This window comes from Micropterus dolomieu, linkage group LG11, assembly GCF_021292245.1.
Source record: "Micropterus dolomieu isolate WLL.071019.BEF.003 ecotype Adirondacks linkage group LG11, ASM2129224v1, whole genome shotgun sequence".
NCBI classification, from domain to species: Eukaryota; Metazoa; Chordata; class Actinopteri; order Centrarchiformes; family Centrarchidae; genus Micropterus; species Micropterus dolomieu.
In genome coordinates, this window is record NC_060160.1 from 17,585,956 (window position 1) to 17,600,411 (window position 14,456).

Here is a 14,456-nt window from a genome sequence, read left to right on the forward strand (position 1 = left end):
GAATTTTGAATTAATAAGCTCACACAGCTAGAGTGTGTCCGACTCATAGACTGTATAAAGGTCCGAATTGACGGCGCAATTGTTATTCCCCGCCCCTGCAGTCGCCTGCAGCTCCCGTGATCAAGTCATCTTGAACGCACCTACTGACTGGCCTATGTAGGAAAGACAGAGCAGTGCAGACAAAATATAAGATGGAATCTGAATAAATAACAATGAAGAACATTTCCTAGGCTCTACGAATTAGCATTAGGTGAGAATGGTGAAAATTTACCAAACTTTAACTTAAAAACACGAGGACAATGCAATGACAGTTAATAAAATACAAAACTGGACCAGAGGCTTCTAACACATGAGATAACACACTCCGTACAATAGGTGTCGGTATGCACATTAAAAGCTGGTTGCCAACGATAAAGAAGAAGACGACGGTTGAAGCTGGCCTACACAGCACAAGATGGCGCTGTTAGCTTTGGCTGTTAACTGCTACGGTCATATCTTGTTGCTTCACGTTGACTGTAAACTGCTGCTCCGCTTGATTTGAGCAAGTTTTTCGATGGTTCACATTCATTTTGTAATTTAAATAACTGTGTAACCCGGCTTTTTTTATGTGTCGCGGTCAAAAGGCCTGTTGAACTAATGGAACTAACGTTATCTTTGGACGTTAGCCAGCAACGGCTAACGTTAGTTTTAAGCCAGTTTACTATATTATTAACTTAACTTGCTGTGTAGTCGATCAGGATAGATAAGACACTAAACAAGAATAAGAGCTTACTTTAATGAACACTATGATTAAGTGTTTGCCTAAAGAGGTTCAGGGGAAACTTCGCTCCGGTGTCGCTATCCCCTCACTTCAGCAGTGCGTAGAGGAGCTTATTCTAAACAGCATCGATGCCGAGGCGACCTGTGTGGGAGTCAGGATGGACATGGAGGCGTTCAAAGTTCAGGTAATCGACAACGGGACTGGGTTGACTGCTGAAGATATGGAGTGTGTGGGAAACAGATACTACACAAGCAAATGCAGCACAGTTGAAGACCTGGACAACCTCAGTTCGTATGGTTTCCGGGGAGAAGCCCTGGCGAGTATAGTTTGTCTAGCCACACTTGTTGAAATCTCATCCCGGACCAGATCATCAGTGAAAACTCACGTCAAAATATTCAATGATGGCAGGGGCATGGATGTGTTTGAAGCAGAGACTACTCGTCCCTCTGCAGGAACAACTGTTGTCATTTGCAACTTCTTCCACAACATGCCAGTCCGGAGGAAGAGGATGGATGCTGTCCTGGAGGCTGAGAGAATCAGACACAGAGTGGAGGCTATTTCTCTGATGCATCCCTCTGTGTCTTTCACCCTGAAGAATGACTGCACAGGAGCCATGACAGTGCAGCTTTCTAAAGCTAGAAACACCTACCACAGGTTTGTTCAGATACACAGCCTCGGGCGAGCGCAGAAACTTGGAGAAATCAGCTACACGCACAGACAGTTTGAAGTGGTCGGTTACATTGGCAGAGAAGGCCACTACAGCAACAGCTTACAGTTCCTTTACGTCAATGATAGACTGCTCCTGAAAACACGCATACACAAGCTGCTGAACTTTCTCCTACGCAGAATCAGCAGTTCAAATAAGAAAAATGACAGTCCAGAGTGGCAGTCAGCCGTCAGGAGTCCAAAGCACAAACGAAGCCAAGAGCTGCACGGAGTATACATCATCAACATCAAATGCTCTTACTCAGAATATGACATATGTCTTGAGCCTGCCAAAACTCTAATAGAGTTCAAAGATTGGGATGGCATTTTGCTCTGTATAGAAGAGGCAGTGAAAGCTTTCCTGAGCAGGGAGAACTTGGTGGCTGTACTTTCTCAAGATGACTTGGACTATGTATCTCCTAGATTGTTTGGCACTCACAATACAGACCAAGAAGGGCACAACGGTGGTACTGATGGCCAAGCACCATGCAGTGCCTCCACACAAGACTGCAGTGTTGGCATGAAACTGGCATCTGCCTCAGTTCATCGTAAGCGCAAAGAGGATTGTGTATGTGAGGAAAGCGTTTGCCCGGAGTCTGGTCCGATGGAGTGCGAAAAAGGGACCGAACTGAGGCAGGAAAAGATAACCGCAAATGAGTTGGAAAAGATAAAAGGTGAAGGAAGTGTAAGCAAAGACTGTAGAGATGAGTCACTGTGTGATCTGGCTGGACTGGAACCTGTATCTCATAACATTACTGAAGAAGAGGAGCCCACGTTCAGTGAAGCTGATGAAGGCTCTCAAATTTTCTGCATGTCAAGTTCAGTGAGACAACTAGAAAGTGAAGAACTGGAGCTTCCAAAAGAAAGAGAGATACGATTAAACAAAACTTCCTCAACCAGCAATGTAACTTCACTAGATAACATCACTCAACATATTCAGCCTGATTTAAACAGTATTGCAGAGCAAATAATACATGATGGCCAGGGTACAGGGGGACATGGACAGACTTTAGTAAGTAACAGAAAGATTAGTCTGTCCAATCCATACATTCATGAAAGTCTGCATCCACAGAACCGTTCCCAAATCAACAAGTCAGCATTTCAGCATCACGTTTTAGCACAGAAATGTAAAGAGAGATGCTTTGCCAAAAAATGCAAAATCTCACTGGATGCAGATGATGACAGGTCTTGTCAGAAGCTATACAAAGACGTTGCTCCTGTTATTCCTTCAAGGATTCCCAGACTTGTAACTTGTCAAAAGTTGTTTTTATGCAAGGAGTTTGGATCTCTTGAGAAGTTTAGAAAAGTATATGGTAAATCTGATGAACCGAAACTACCCTCTCGAGAGACTAAGCAAGACAATGACGCTAGACTTGCTCAGACAGACAGCTTTGTTTTAAATTCCCAGAATTTGTTGTTTTGCCGAAAAGATCAGCAAGATGGTGATTTTACAGAAACACAAAAAGAAGAGACAAGAAGCAGCCTCCGAAGCTCACCAACCCTCTCAGTTTTCACCAAATTAAAACCAGTCTCAGTGCAGAATAGAGGAAAAACATCTTTGGCGGCTAAACTCTGCCATTTAAAACAACACAGGACAGATGATTCAAAACTATTACCCCATCTGCCATGGACTACCTCACAGGACAATACAGCTCTCAGGAGTGCTAATGACAGCATCAAAGACAGCAATAACAATGAGAATCATTGTGACACTGCGCTGAATCCAGAGCCAGTCCCAGGTCGCCGTACAAATCCTCAGCAGGTGGACAGGGAAGAGGCTACAACATCAGGTGACTGGCTTCATCACTATGATACATCTGTGGGAAAGACAGTTTACGTCAACAAAGTGACTGGGCTGAGCCGATATGAGGACCCACCTGCTGAAGAAACACAAGTGCGATGTACATCTGACCTTACCAATATGGCCGTTAGCGTCATCTCTGAAGTGGGTGAGTTAGTAGTTTTTCTGTGCTTATCAACGGTTTGTGTGTTGACATGAATAGTAAGTGGAAGTAGTACGCAACATTAACCAAGGACACGTTCGCTGTCACTGTTGTTCCTGTCCCTTAAACTGTAGGGATGGAATACAGATGTTACCCATTTCAGGTGGATCTAGTGTTGCCCTTCCTACCTAAATCCAGGACAGAAAGAGTGATTAGCTCAGGGCTTGATGACAGAGGTACCTCACAGACAGATCCGATTGTAGACTGTAGAGTGCCTAACAAACACACGCACAATAAACCGTATGAAATCTCACTCATTTGTGTTCACATATGATCTTGTCTGTCTTAACAGATGACAACGGTGAGAGCTCCAACTCACTCACCTCATTGTACTCAAAGTGGAATAACCCTGTGTTCGTCCGACCTCCGATGGTAAACAAACGTTTACTTTGTGATTCTTACTTTGGTTAGAGAACAGCCTTGTAACGTTGCAATGATTTACATTTTTCCTTCTTGTTTTATCAGTTCTCTGCTCTCTACTGTGCTGACAGGTTGGTGTGGACATATCAAGTGGGCATGCTGACGGACTGGCTGTCAAGATCCACAACATCCTGTTTCCATACCGTTTTTCTAAGGCCATGATTCACTCAATGAAGGCAAATTCCTCTTCTTTTGAGTGTTCAGACAAAATGTTCTTTATAATGCTTTTACCATTTTGCCGTCATTGATGTCGTGAAGTAATTGCTATTTATTTACCTTACAGGTTATTCATCAAGTGGACAAGAAGTTTCTTGCATGTCTTATCAATACAAGAGATGAAGAGCCTGCAGCACTCACTGAAACTGAAGGTACAGAAGAGAACTTCACCATTTTGTAATTGGTTTTTTTATCAACATCTCATGCATTTTATATTGACACTCCAGGAAACCTCCTGGTGTTGGTGGATCAACACGCTGCACACGAGAGAGTTCGACTTGAAAATCTTGTTGCAGGTAAAAAAAAAAAACACACAATGCACTGTATTAATATTGAGAATGAAATGCTAAATTAATAATGCGGTTGTCGGGACCCTGCTGTGATTCTACAGTCATAAATGTATCTTCTGTCATAGATTCCTATGAGGATGATCCAGATGCACCAGGCGAGAGACGTCTGTGTTCATCAAACATTTTGCCACCTCTTGGGATCAGTGTAACAGAAGAGGAGCTAAGGCTCCTTAGGTGTGTTTTTCTATTCTACAACAATCAAAGAGGAATACCTGTAAACCAGTAGACAGTACATAATGGCAGATACTTCAAAGAATATAAATGTGTTCAAAGTATTTTGAAGACCGTTGATCCAACATGAATTTGACATGTGACATGTCTATTAGAGTTGGTGTTGTTTTGTTGTTGTTGGGGTGAAGATGTATCTCTGTAAGTCGGTGTCTGATTTCTGAGGAGAGAATGTTGCAAATGTAAGTTAAATGGTATACATGTTTTAGGAGGGCTTTATGAGTAGTAGTTGGGCAGTGCTTACAACAGGACCTGTGCCTTCTGAGCAACGACCTGTATGCGCTGGCGAAGGTGTTTAGGATACACTGTTTTTTTTTTTTCTTTTCTTTACTTTGGTTAAATGGCATTGTCATTGATCGATTGCATTTACTTACCCTGCAGTTGGGCTTAAACTAGTTGAACTTTAAGAGCCCACTGTCTGCTCTATACAAAACAGCAAGACACCCAGCAGCAGATTTTGGCAGTGAGGTGAAGTGGGTGGGTGCAGTGACGCAACCTCATTTCACCCCTGTCTTAACCCAGAGCTGTTGCGTAGCACTTTGGCTCACATGCCATCATTCAGTAGCGTCAGCATACTGAGTGTACATTGTAAAATGCCTTAGTTATGTCTCTTAGTTACATACAAAGGTTGTGTTTTGTTCACTGTTTTTCTTGTGATTGGGTCATGGTCAAAAAGTCATATCAGTTTACATGGAAGGAGTCACTTTGTAGGAAAGCTTGGGACAGGGAGGCGATGGCTCTGTAACTGCCACAGTCTGCCTTGTGTCCCCTCTTGATTATGGCTGGCAAGGATGTCCTGGAGCTCTGATCCTTTTGTGATTCAAATGTTCTAATCTAAAGTCCTTGAGTATATGAGGCCTCGTAGATACTGACACACACAGTCACCTTATTAGCTTATTGTCACCTTTCAAATGATGTCTTCTAAACCAGCAGCTAAGCTCTAAATGATTTAAACCAACTTTTACCATTGCTGGTTGCTGTTATTTCAATTAAATTAGATAATACCATTGTTTTTTCTGTATTGCTAATGTATTGCGGACCCTTCCTCTTACAGGTCTTGTCAGCCACGTTTGCGAAATTTGGGCCTGGAAGTGAAGTTCTCGCAGGCAGCGGAGCCACATGTTTTTGTAGGGAAGGTACCACTGTGCTTCATGGAAAAGGAGAATAATGAGCTCAGGCGGGGGAGACCATCCGTTATCAAGCCTATCGTTGAGGTAAGAGTTCTGAAACCTCTGTATTAAAAAGGTCATATAATGCTTTTTGGTCCTTTCCCTCTCCTTTATTGAGTTATATACCTTTGTGCATGTAATAGGTTTGCAAAGTGAAAAAGCCCTAAAACGAAGCATTCAACACACAGGGGGTAAAGAGGAGCTGCAGCAATGTGCAGTATGACAAAAATATGGTGTTTTTTGAAATTAAAACCATGTAAACCTGTTCTGGTACAACCCCTAAATAAGATTTTGAACCTGAAAATGAGCATAATATGACCTCTTTAAGATCATCTATTGTATTACTCATTTAGCCAAATGATCGTTTTAATTCTATCCCTTCATGTTTTGCATTTTGCTTTTTCTCTATTATTACACATCAGGAGTATCTCCGAGAGCAGATTGAGGTAAGCTTGGAAGTGTCTTTCTGGCCCCTAAACCTTTTTGTGTGAAGTGTCTTTATTACTTAATAGGTAACTTGTATAGTTTCTTATTGTCTCAGTTACTATGCTCAACTGGTAGAGTGAAAGGAACTCTCCCTCTCACTGTGCTGAAGGTGCTAGCCTCCCTAGCATGCCACGGTAAGGTTAAATTACTTCTCTCCATACTTCTTTCTTTTTAGTGCAACGTTGATTCAATAAATGACAGTTATTTACACAGGAATCTTCATAGAAAGCACATATATACATTCAACAGGCGCCATCAAATTCAATGACAGTCTGAGTAGAGATGAATGCTACAGCTTGGCGGCATCCTTGGCTTCCTGCCAGCTACCCTTCCAGTGTGCCCATGGCCGTCCATCCATTGCTCCTTTAGTAGACATCCTCCATTTGGACAAAGACCAGAAGGTAACAGAACGGAGTAGAACATTTGTACTAAATGTAGTATTCAAGGCATTATACAGCACAGGAATCTGGTGGTGACTAAGCATTTTTGTCCCTGCAGGAATTACAGAAACCCAACCTTCAGAAGCTGAGAAGAATGTATAAAGCGTGGGAACTATATGGCAATAGATAGGCGGGTGTGTATTTTATTTTAAATGTGCAGTTTAATGTCAACAAAATGAATTGTAACTTGTAAAAATTCCCTATTAAATGGCTCAAATAGTCACATTCTCCTGAAAGCCCTGTAGCCCACCTTTTGTCCTTACTAAAGCAACTGTAAATTTATAAGAAGACATATTGTCAGACATAAATAACATTTAGTTTTGTCAGTACAATAAAAGAGGAAATTCTACAATAAATTACCTATGATGCATCATCAGAAAAATTGGAAAAGGTTCATTGTAGTTGATTGTAGAAATGTGCAATCCCTCAGGTTGTACTTAATATACATATTCAGTGAATCAACTTCTTTGCCTTGAAGAATCGTCTTAAATAGACAACTTGCAACGTGGTCAGTGCACCCGAACTGCACATGTAGTTGATACAGCACTCATGTATTGGTGGAAGCTGTTGAAGATAGCATAACATATAGTTAAATATTATCTAAATGTTTTTTTCAACACTTGAGTCAACTTGATGGTCACAACTAGCAATGAATCACACAGTGGAGAAAATTGCTGCAACTCTGAATTTAAACCCTCTAGCTTGTTTATCCTTGGCACACCCCACACAGCATGTGATTCCCATCTGACGTTAAAGGCAAAACACATGCAATGACGCACACATACACACATACTGTATAGGGATTCGGCCAAAAAGAGAAAACTGCTAGTAAATTTAAACCCATAGAGAGCAGTGCAGCTGCAATTTTCCGCCAAAGTGGTGAATTACACTAAACATATTGCTCTAGCCGTTTACCATTTGTGTCTTTCTTCTCTTTCCCGCGTTTCTTCGAGTAGTTGTAGTCAATACCGCCCAAACCAAGACCAAGTCAAGACAAAGACCAGTTCCCCACATTACATGACACACAATAAAATGTGGAACGAGATTATAGCTACTTATCAAATTGATCTGAAGGATGCACATTCCCATTAAAACACCCACATACAAACACTAAGAGCTGAAATCAACTTAAGCATCTTTATTCAACACTCCTTTTCCATGTTTACCATCCACTTAACACTAGAACTTGGCGAGATGGTCAAAAATGTTATCGCAATAAAAAATGTCATCATTCGATATCGATAATTAACACGATAAATGTCAAATCATTATGTTTTTCAAATATTTAGCCTTAATGTGGGAGCTGTATGCAGCTGACAAGTAGCTAAAGGTGATGTAACTTAACTTACACATTAGCTACATGTATACTATGCTACATGTTCTTCTGGATGCTGTTTGACAGATTAATTCTTTATAGTTTAGAGTTCTATAGTTTAGAGCTAAATGTTATTACGAAGATTTTGTTGACATATCTTCCCGCTCCCAGACAGCCACAGTTTCTCCTGTCTCCCCCATTCACTTTTTTGGAGTGTGTGAAGGGGGACGGGAAGGGGTGACAGCTGTTAACGGTAACAACACATTTTTTTATTAGGGTTGTTGGTTTCATTTGCAAAATGTTTGCAAAATGTTTTACATCCAATCAAAGTAATAATGTTAACAAATTCATCAGACAATGCAAAAGCAATTTATTGATATTTCCAAAGTAATGGTCTTGACTGGTCTTGAAATAAAATCCCGAGTCCTCTACGTTCGAGACCGAGACAAGACCGAGTACAAATGCGGTCGAGTCCAAAATGAGACCATCAAAAAGTGGTCTTAAGACCAGTCTCGAGTGCTTCAACACTAATTAAAGTTATCTGCAATGGACTGTGAGAGGTGCTCAAGATGTCTTAGCTGTGCCTCGAGGGGGGTCAGTTTCTCCACTTTTTCAATCTGACAAAAGAGGTTGTTAGAGTGATATTTATCAAACATGTTCAGATCTTTCTGCATTTCTTACTGCTGTCAAAATGTTCATCAAGCATTGAATAATCAGTAGTTGTAGTTGGATGAATACTCATGACCTTTGATACAACAGTACAAACACAGTCCCTCACCTCTTCGTAGGTCTTTGCTTCCACGCCATGTTTCATGTTCAGTTTGACCAGTTGGTCTGGGGCCCTTCCACTGGCTAATGGCAAGCAACTTTATTATGTTATTTGACAAAAATCGGATATTGGCATCACTTGGATCCCCCCAGTCATGCATCCTTGGCCTCCAGGCGACCACAAATAATCTATGTACTATTTGTCCATTTGACTTGGATATTCCCCTTTTCAACAGCGGTTCATTGAGAAAACGGTTGTATTGCTATTATTATTCATATTATTATTATTTTTCAAAACTACACTCACCCATTCGAGATCTGCTTTTGAAGCAAATGTCAAACTGGTCTGGATTTTCTGTCGTAAATGAAAATTTGCCTTTCGTGGCATTCTCCTTGGTGTACAGCGTGTACCCAAAAGAATCGCTGATCTGAGGAAACCGTTAACAGAGGGATTTGAAACTATCACTCAGCTATCAACTGGGTAGATCCTAAATGAGCCGCTGGGACCACGAAGTCCTTTTTGGAGTGACGCTGGATGATAAACCAAACAAACCAATATTATATTGATATCTTTATATGAGATTATAAGTAGTATGATTAGGTGTGTTTCCTGATCTTGAAAGCTCCAAAACAAGAAAGTACTACATTACAGTAAAGTTACACAATATTCTTAGAATATAGTGTTAGACTGTCAGAATGAAGTGTTTGACATGCCTCTAACTTTTGGTGATTATATAATTTTCTTTGTGAACCCCACTCAAATTAATTACAAAAAAGAAAGACTTGGTCAAAGACATTGCTCAGAGTGGCCTCTGTAATCTAATAAAAGTAACACAATGGGAGTATTTACAATGTCTGTAGGCCTATGTATTGCAGGATGTAGGGACATCCTAGCCTATGTCTATGGCATTTTGACATGAAAATACAAGGGACTCTTTGATCTGCCAAGACAGAGTGAAAAAGTTTGCCATATGTTACAGCTGCGGTGGGACACGTGCACGTACCTTCAAATTAGATATTGCTACCAATCCGTTGTTGTGATGGGAGTGAAGGATGATGCTGCTCCTGTCAAATGCAGCCCCCAGCCCCCAGCCCCTCCCCCTCCTCCTCCTCCTCCTCCTCCTCCTCCACCATCCTCCAGTTCCGGGTCGTGTCACGTGGCTTCTCCGCCCCCACATGTCAAATCTCTTCTCCACCTCCTCCCCAAGTAAACAATTCAGCATCATTTCATTATGTCTGCTAGCAGCCATCGATTCTTATCTTTGGAAAAGGCAGTCCCAAAGTGCTGAGCTTATCGAGACACAGCCAGACGATTAGGGTAAAAAAGATATCAAATGTGTTTTATAAAAATAAAATGGGTAAAAGAGCCTACAGATGTATACGACATAGTTTTGAAATGGTCGTGCAAAATGCGTCGCGTCGACTTTGCAATAAAATGAGCTTTTACATCAGGCTTAAACAAACCCAGTGGAAGAAATTGGACTATTTATGTAGCCTGCTCTTAATGGCTTAAATGTCTTTTACCCTTGATTCAATGAATGCACCAGAAAATCAAGTTTTCATTGGCTAAGAAATGCTTATGCCTATATGTGTATGTATAAATAGGCTCACGTTTCTCACCCCATTGCGTTCATATGAAGCCGATATTTGTGAATGGGAGTGAAACTGCTATTTGGCTTTCGTGCGGTACCAAGTTGTGACCCAATCTGACAAACAAAATATTAACATATTATTCATGGGGGAAATGTACAAGAGGGTAAATGTAAAAATATCACTAATTTACCCCGAAATGTATACTGTGTGTCTGTCAGCCTGACCCCCCTCCCCCTGCGCGGATGGTACAGTCTTAGTTCATTCATAAAATTCTAGCAGAGCATAAAAGGAGGGGCTTGCATTCTAGTCGTCCAGTTACCAGGTATATACCTGGAGAAAAGACCCGATACGCTCTGCCCAGCGGAAGGCCAGAGTTATATTTGTCATTGACCAGGACTTGTTTTTTTTTTTTTTCTTCCTTGTGATGTATCATACCAGCCTGACGCCTGACATGGATTCAGTCTCTCCCACCTGCCGGACTGAGTCTCCTGTCGGGACGCTGTGCCAGAAGACGCCAGAAGAGGCGAGCTCTCCGGCTTCCTCCTCAGAGAGCAATGCAAAGGTATGGCTTTGTTGACCATATATTCAACATGCAGCCCAAGAGGCACTCCGTTTACAAGCAGATTTAACATCCCTTTTTTATGGGTGATCCACGGACTGCCCTGATGCTTCTTCGCGGTGGGGGGAGGGGGAGGTGGAACTGATTGATAAGATTTTAATTAACTGGGTGCGCGTGATTTTTCAACATCATTTTTGATACATTTGTATAGCGTTTATATTTGGACCCAAGATCCATGCAGGTGGAAGTGTGAGCAAATAGCAGCTTTGCTCGGTTTGTTTTGATTCCCACGTCCTGGGACCAAATGTGAGCGTGTCGATGCAGCGGTTCATTGAGAAAAATAAATCCATTCAGGAGACTCCACAGCATCCCTGCGTCAGTGTTGACGTCAGAAACAATGATAAAGTCAAATATTGATCTGTAGAAGGCTATTTCTGGTTGGGTATATTTCGAGAAAAAATACTACATCCAGGCTATCCTGTTTCAAACTCTAAACATATGAGGTTTTATTGATGGTTGTCATCACAGTAAGATCCACTTAACTATTAATAGCATGGAATATATATATTTAATTAAAACATTAGTCTCTATTATAGTCCTCATTTTCAATTATTTCCATTTTTTTCAGGAGCTCTGCCAAGAAATGAGCATTCAAGACACTCCATTTGTTCCAACAGTCACTGCAATTTCCTCTACCCCAGATTTCCAGTGGATGGTCCAGCCTACAATTATTACATCTGTCTCCCCATCTCTGGGTAGCAAGCAAGCCAATGAACCACAAAGCTCTCACCAGGCAACACCCAAAGAGGGCGGGAATAAGGGAAAAAATGCTGTCAGAAAAGGGAAAACAGATCAGGTAGGTTTGCTCAGATGAAGTCTACCTGCTATTGGACAGAATAGTCAATAGTGTAAATTTACATATGTCAATCTGAATTCCTTGTGTGCAACAGTGCTATTGTGCATGCTCCTCTGGTGCCGTGTGCTGGCTGTGTGCCTTCCTTAGGCAGTCAATTTAAATTCAGGTCACAGCAAGTCTGCAACAATGGTCTATTTTTAGACGCATTGCAGTGAAACATGCTTTTACCATTCTTCAGAGGGTGAATTGGCAAAGTATGTGGTGGATTAAGGGATGAAATGGGTGGATTCTTCAAGGTAATAACTGAATTGTATATTTTACATCCCAGCTGTCTCCAGAGGAGGAAGAGAAAAAGAGGATAAGGAGGGAGAGGAATAAAATGGCTGCAGCAAAGTGTCGCAACAGACGGAGGGAACTCACGGACACACTGCAAGCTGTAAGTAAACAGTGATGCATTTACTCAGCTGTCATTTGCACCCACTGTGTTTTCCACTGTGGATGATTGTGGATGTCGATCTATCTGAAGGAGACAGACAAGCTGGAGGAGGAAAAAGCAGCCCTGGAGACGGAAATAGCCAACCTCCTCAAAGAGAAAGAACGGCTTGAATTTATCCTTGCCACACATAAACCAGTGTGCCAGATGTCAGAAGAGCTGGAGTCTATTTTCCAGGAGCCCACGGGGTCTCCAGAGCTACCGCTCAGTCCAGGCGACGACAGACTTCCAGATGATGGCACCCAGGAGGCTCCTTCGCTCCAGGACATGGACATCCCCAGTGATCCGTCCACAGCCATCTCTGGGAACTCCAATATCTTGCTGTGTGCCAGTGCTGAAATAAACATCTGCGATCTCGAGCCCTCTCTGGACATGAAGGAGGGGCTACTGGAAAATATGTTACCCAGTTTGGAGGACAAAACCCCGATGGAGACGGCTCGATCCGTGCCAGACATAGATCTGAGCAGCTCTCTCGGGGTCTCGGACTGGGAGACCCTGTACAAGTCTGTTTCCAGCGACCTGGAGCCTCTCAGCACTCCCGTAGTGACCTCCACCCCCACCTGCAGCAGCTACCTGTCTGTGTTCACGTTTGCGTGTCCTGAGCTGGACTCTCTCACAGAGGGACTAGACAGCCATAAAGGTGGAGGGGGCAAAGCAGAATCTGTCGACATCCTCAACTCTCCAACTCTCCTAGCCTTATAACGTACAGAGGGAAGTGCTCTGTCTGATCTGGTTCCTGACTTTGAAATGATGCGAAACAACATATGCCACAGTATGCTGTAACACTTCAAGGAATACATTCATGAAATGTCTTGTGTTTGACTAAGTAAACATGTAAACTTTCTCCAGATACATAGCCAACAGAGGGATGTAGCTAAAAGCATGGCTCTTACTTTTAAAGGAGGGACTGAAGGAAGTTTTGATTTTAAAACGCATGCTGAGAAATTCCAAATAATTTTCAAAGCATATATATATATATATATATATATATGATCTGTTACTAGATCTAAGATGTAATGTGGGTTTTAATGTTACAGTATGGTTTTGTGTTTTGGTGTCAATAGTGTATTGATTGCTGTAAATGTTGTATTTACATATTCATCCATGTCAAGTACCTGCATACCTCAATGTCATCAACTGTGGTTTGACCTCATTGAAAGTTTTCCATGAAAACATCCAGTGCTATATACTATATATCTTATCAAGATGTAACTTATGGTTTATTTTTTTACCTTTCAGATTTTGACTTATTTGTTAAATTAAAAAAATAAGTGAAAATGAGCATTGATTGATCTATGCTGCTGAGTAATTACAATAAACCTACATTCAGAGTGGTGTTTGGTGCTGCTGTTTGCAACCCCTCGCTAAAAAATCTATTCCTTAATCAAGAGAAAAAACATTAAAATGATCAGCTGGGATGTTAACTTTATTAATTATTTAAATGACACACAGTAATGTATAGCATGCATATGCTGTGTAAGGCAGAGTTAAAGTAAAAGTGCTTTTCAAGTTTTGCACACAACATTTAAATTGATTTAGTTTATAATCCATTCGGCATTTGCTTTGGGGCTCACAGGAGATGAGTGGTCGCACTGTATTTCCAGTGCAGGCCTCCGCCTGAGCCACATTCTGTCTTTGCAGTTTGCAGCCTCAGTGTTTCTTTATGGGAGGAGCGGTGCGACTTCCCCACTTCTGCCCCCACTATGTAGGCTACTTTTTTACATCCCTGCTTACGTTTGGCTGGCATAGCCCAAGTTCCGCATTCCCAAATCCTCCCAGATTGGGATCACGTTTAAAATCGGGCTGATGCAACGATTTCCACTTTTTAAAATCTACTCTCGACCATCGGCTGACCAGAAGAAAGGACATTTGTTGCACCTGGGATCAAAGTCAGGTCAGTATACAAAACTTAATAAGTCGAGGACTGAATTCATTTTTTACGTATAGCCTAGTAACGCGCCACGCATAGGTCATAACGAGCATAGTAAGTGAACAGGCAGCGAGCATGTCTGTGATGTGTTCGGTTATAACGTGCTATTCGCTGCATTCTCTGAGTTTGACGTGCCTTTGGCGTTCAAAGTTGATCTGACATATT

The 14,456-nt window shown here is 41.7% G+C and overlaps 3 protein-coding genes and 1 pseudogene across 8 annotated transcripts in view; 3 read left to right on the forward strand and 1 right to left on the reverse strand.

Moving 5' to 3' along the window:
- Nucleotides 1-202: 202 nt before the first annotated feature.
- mlh3 (mutL homolog 3 (E. coli)) lies at nucleotides 203-11,006 on the forward strand. 4 transcript variants are annotated; one of them, XM_046062849.1, is made up of 13 exons: nucleotides 207-3,414; nucleotides 3,543-3,644; nucleotides 3,761-3,840; nucleotides 3,960-4,064; nucleotides 4,172-4,256; nucleotides 4,332-4,400; nucleotides 4,520-4,628; nucleotides 5,737-5,896; nucleotides 6,274-6,297; nucleotides 6,393-6,471; nucleotides 6,587-6,738; nucleotides 6,836-6,911; nucleotides 10,892-11,006. In XM_046062849.1, exons 1-12 carry the CDS (start codon nucleotides 777-779, stop codon nucleotides 6,905-6,907), a joined length of 3,675 nt encoding a protein of 1,224 aa, XP_045918805.1. In that variant the 5' UTR covers nucleotides 207-776; the 3' UTR covers nucleotides 6,908-6,911; nucleotides 10,892-11,006. The 4 variants fall into 4 exon arrangements, 3 of the variants coding, with proteins under 3 accessions (XP_045918806.1, XP_045918805.1, XP_045918804.1); XM_046062848.1 differs by lacking the exon at nucleotides 10,892-11,006 and having other exon boundaries at nucleotides 6,836-7,013; XR_006827143.1 differs by lacking the exons at nucleotides 6,836-6,911; nucleotides 10,892-11,006 and having other exon boundaries at nucleotides 203-3,414; nucleotides 6,377-6,471; nucleotides 6,587-6,730.
- On the reverse strand, nucleotides 7,228-10,110 carry LOC123979416 (annotated as a pseudogene).
- On the forward strand, nucleotides 10,878-13,692 carry fosaa (v-fos FBJ murine osteosarcoma viral oncogene homolog Aa). Of its 3 annotated transcripts, none has more exons than XM_046062851.1 (4): nucleotides 10,878-11,015; nucleotides 11,641-11,868; nucleotides 12,197-12,304; nucleotides 12,395-13,692. In XM_046062851.1, exons 1-4 carry the CDS (start codon nucleotides 10,878-10,880, stop codon nucleotides 13,061-13,063), a joined length of 1,143 nt encoding a protein of 380 aa, XP_045918807.1. In that variant the 3' UTR covers nucleotides 13,064-13,692. The 3 variants fall into 3 exon arrangements, with proteins under 3 accessions (XP_045918807.1, XP_045918809.1, XP_045918808.1); XM_046062853.1 differs by having other exon boundaries at nucleotides 10,891-11,015; nucleotides 11,714-11,868; XM_046062852.1 differs by having other exon boundaries at nucleotides 10,907-11,015; nucleotides 11,690-11,868.
- Nucleotides 13,693-14,115: 423 nt separating this feature from the next.
- The window catches only part of jdp2a (Jun dimerization protein 2a), a 7,241-nt gene continuing 6,900 nt past the window's right edge, over nucleotides 14,116-14,456 (forward strand). Inside the window, exon 1 of the mRNA XM_046062551.1 lies at nucleotides 14,116-14,255. Within this exon, the coding sequence (XP_045918507.1) occupies nucleotides 14,168-14,255 (88 nt within the window). The 5' untranslated portion in view covers nucleotides 14,116-14,167. The remainder of the gene's footprint in view (nucleotides 14,256-14,456) is intronic.

Coding starts and splice junctions, on each gene's coding strand:
- mlh3 (XM_046062849.1), top strand. CDS start 777: ATGAACACTATGATTAAGTGTTTGCCTAAAGAGGTTCAGGGGAAACTT. Junction 4,401..4,519: donor ACTTGAAAATCTTGTTGCAG/GTAAAAAAAAAA, acceptor CTTCTGTCATAG/ATTCCTATGAGGATGATCCA. Junction 6,472..6,586: donor AGCCTCCCTAGCATGCCACG/GTAAGGTTAAAT, acceptor TACATTCAACAG/GCGCCATCAAATTCAATGAC.
- fosaa (XM_046062851.1), top strand. CDS start 10,878: ATGTATCATACCAGCCTGACGCCTGACATGGATTCAGTCTCTCCCACC. Junction 11,016..11,640: donor CCTCAGAGAGCAATGCAAAG/GTATGGCTTTGT, acceptor CATTTTTTTCAG/GAGCTCTGCCAAGAAATGAG. Junction 11,869..12,196: donor GAAAAGGGAAAACAGATCAG/GTAGGTTTGCTC, acceptor TTTACATCCCAG/CTGTCTCCAGAGGAGGAAGA.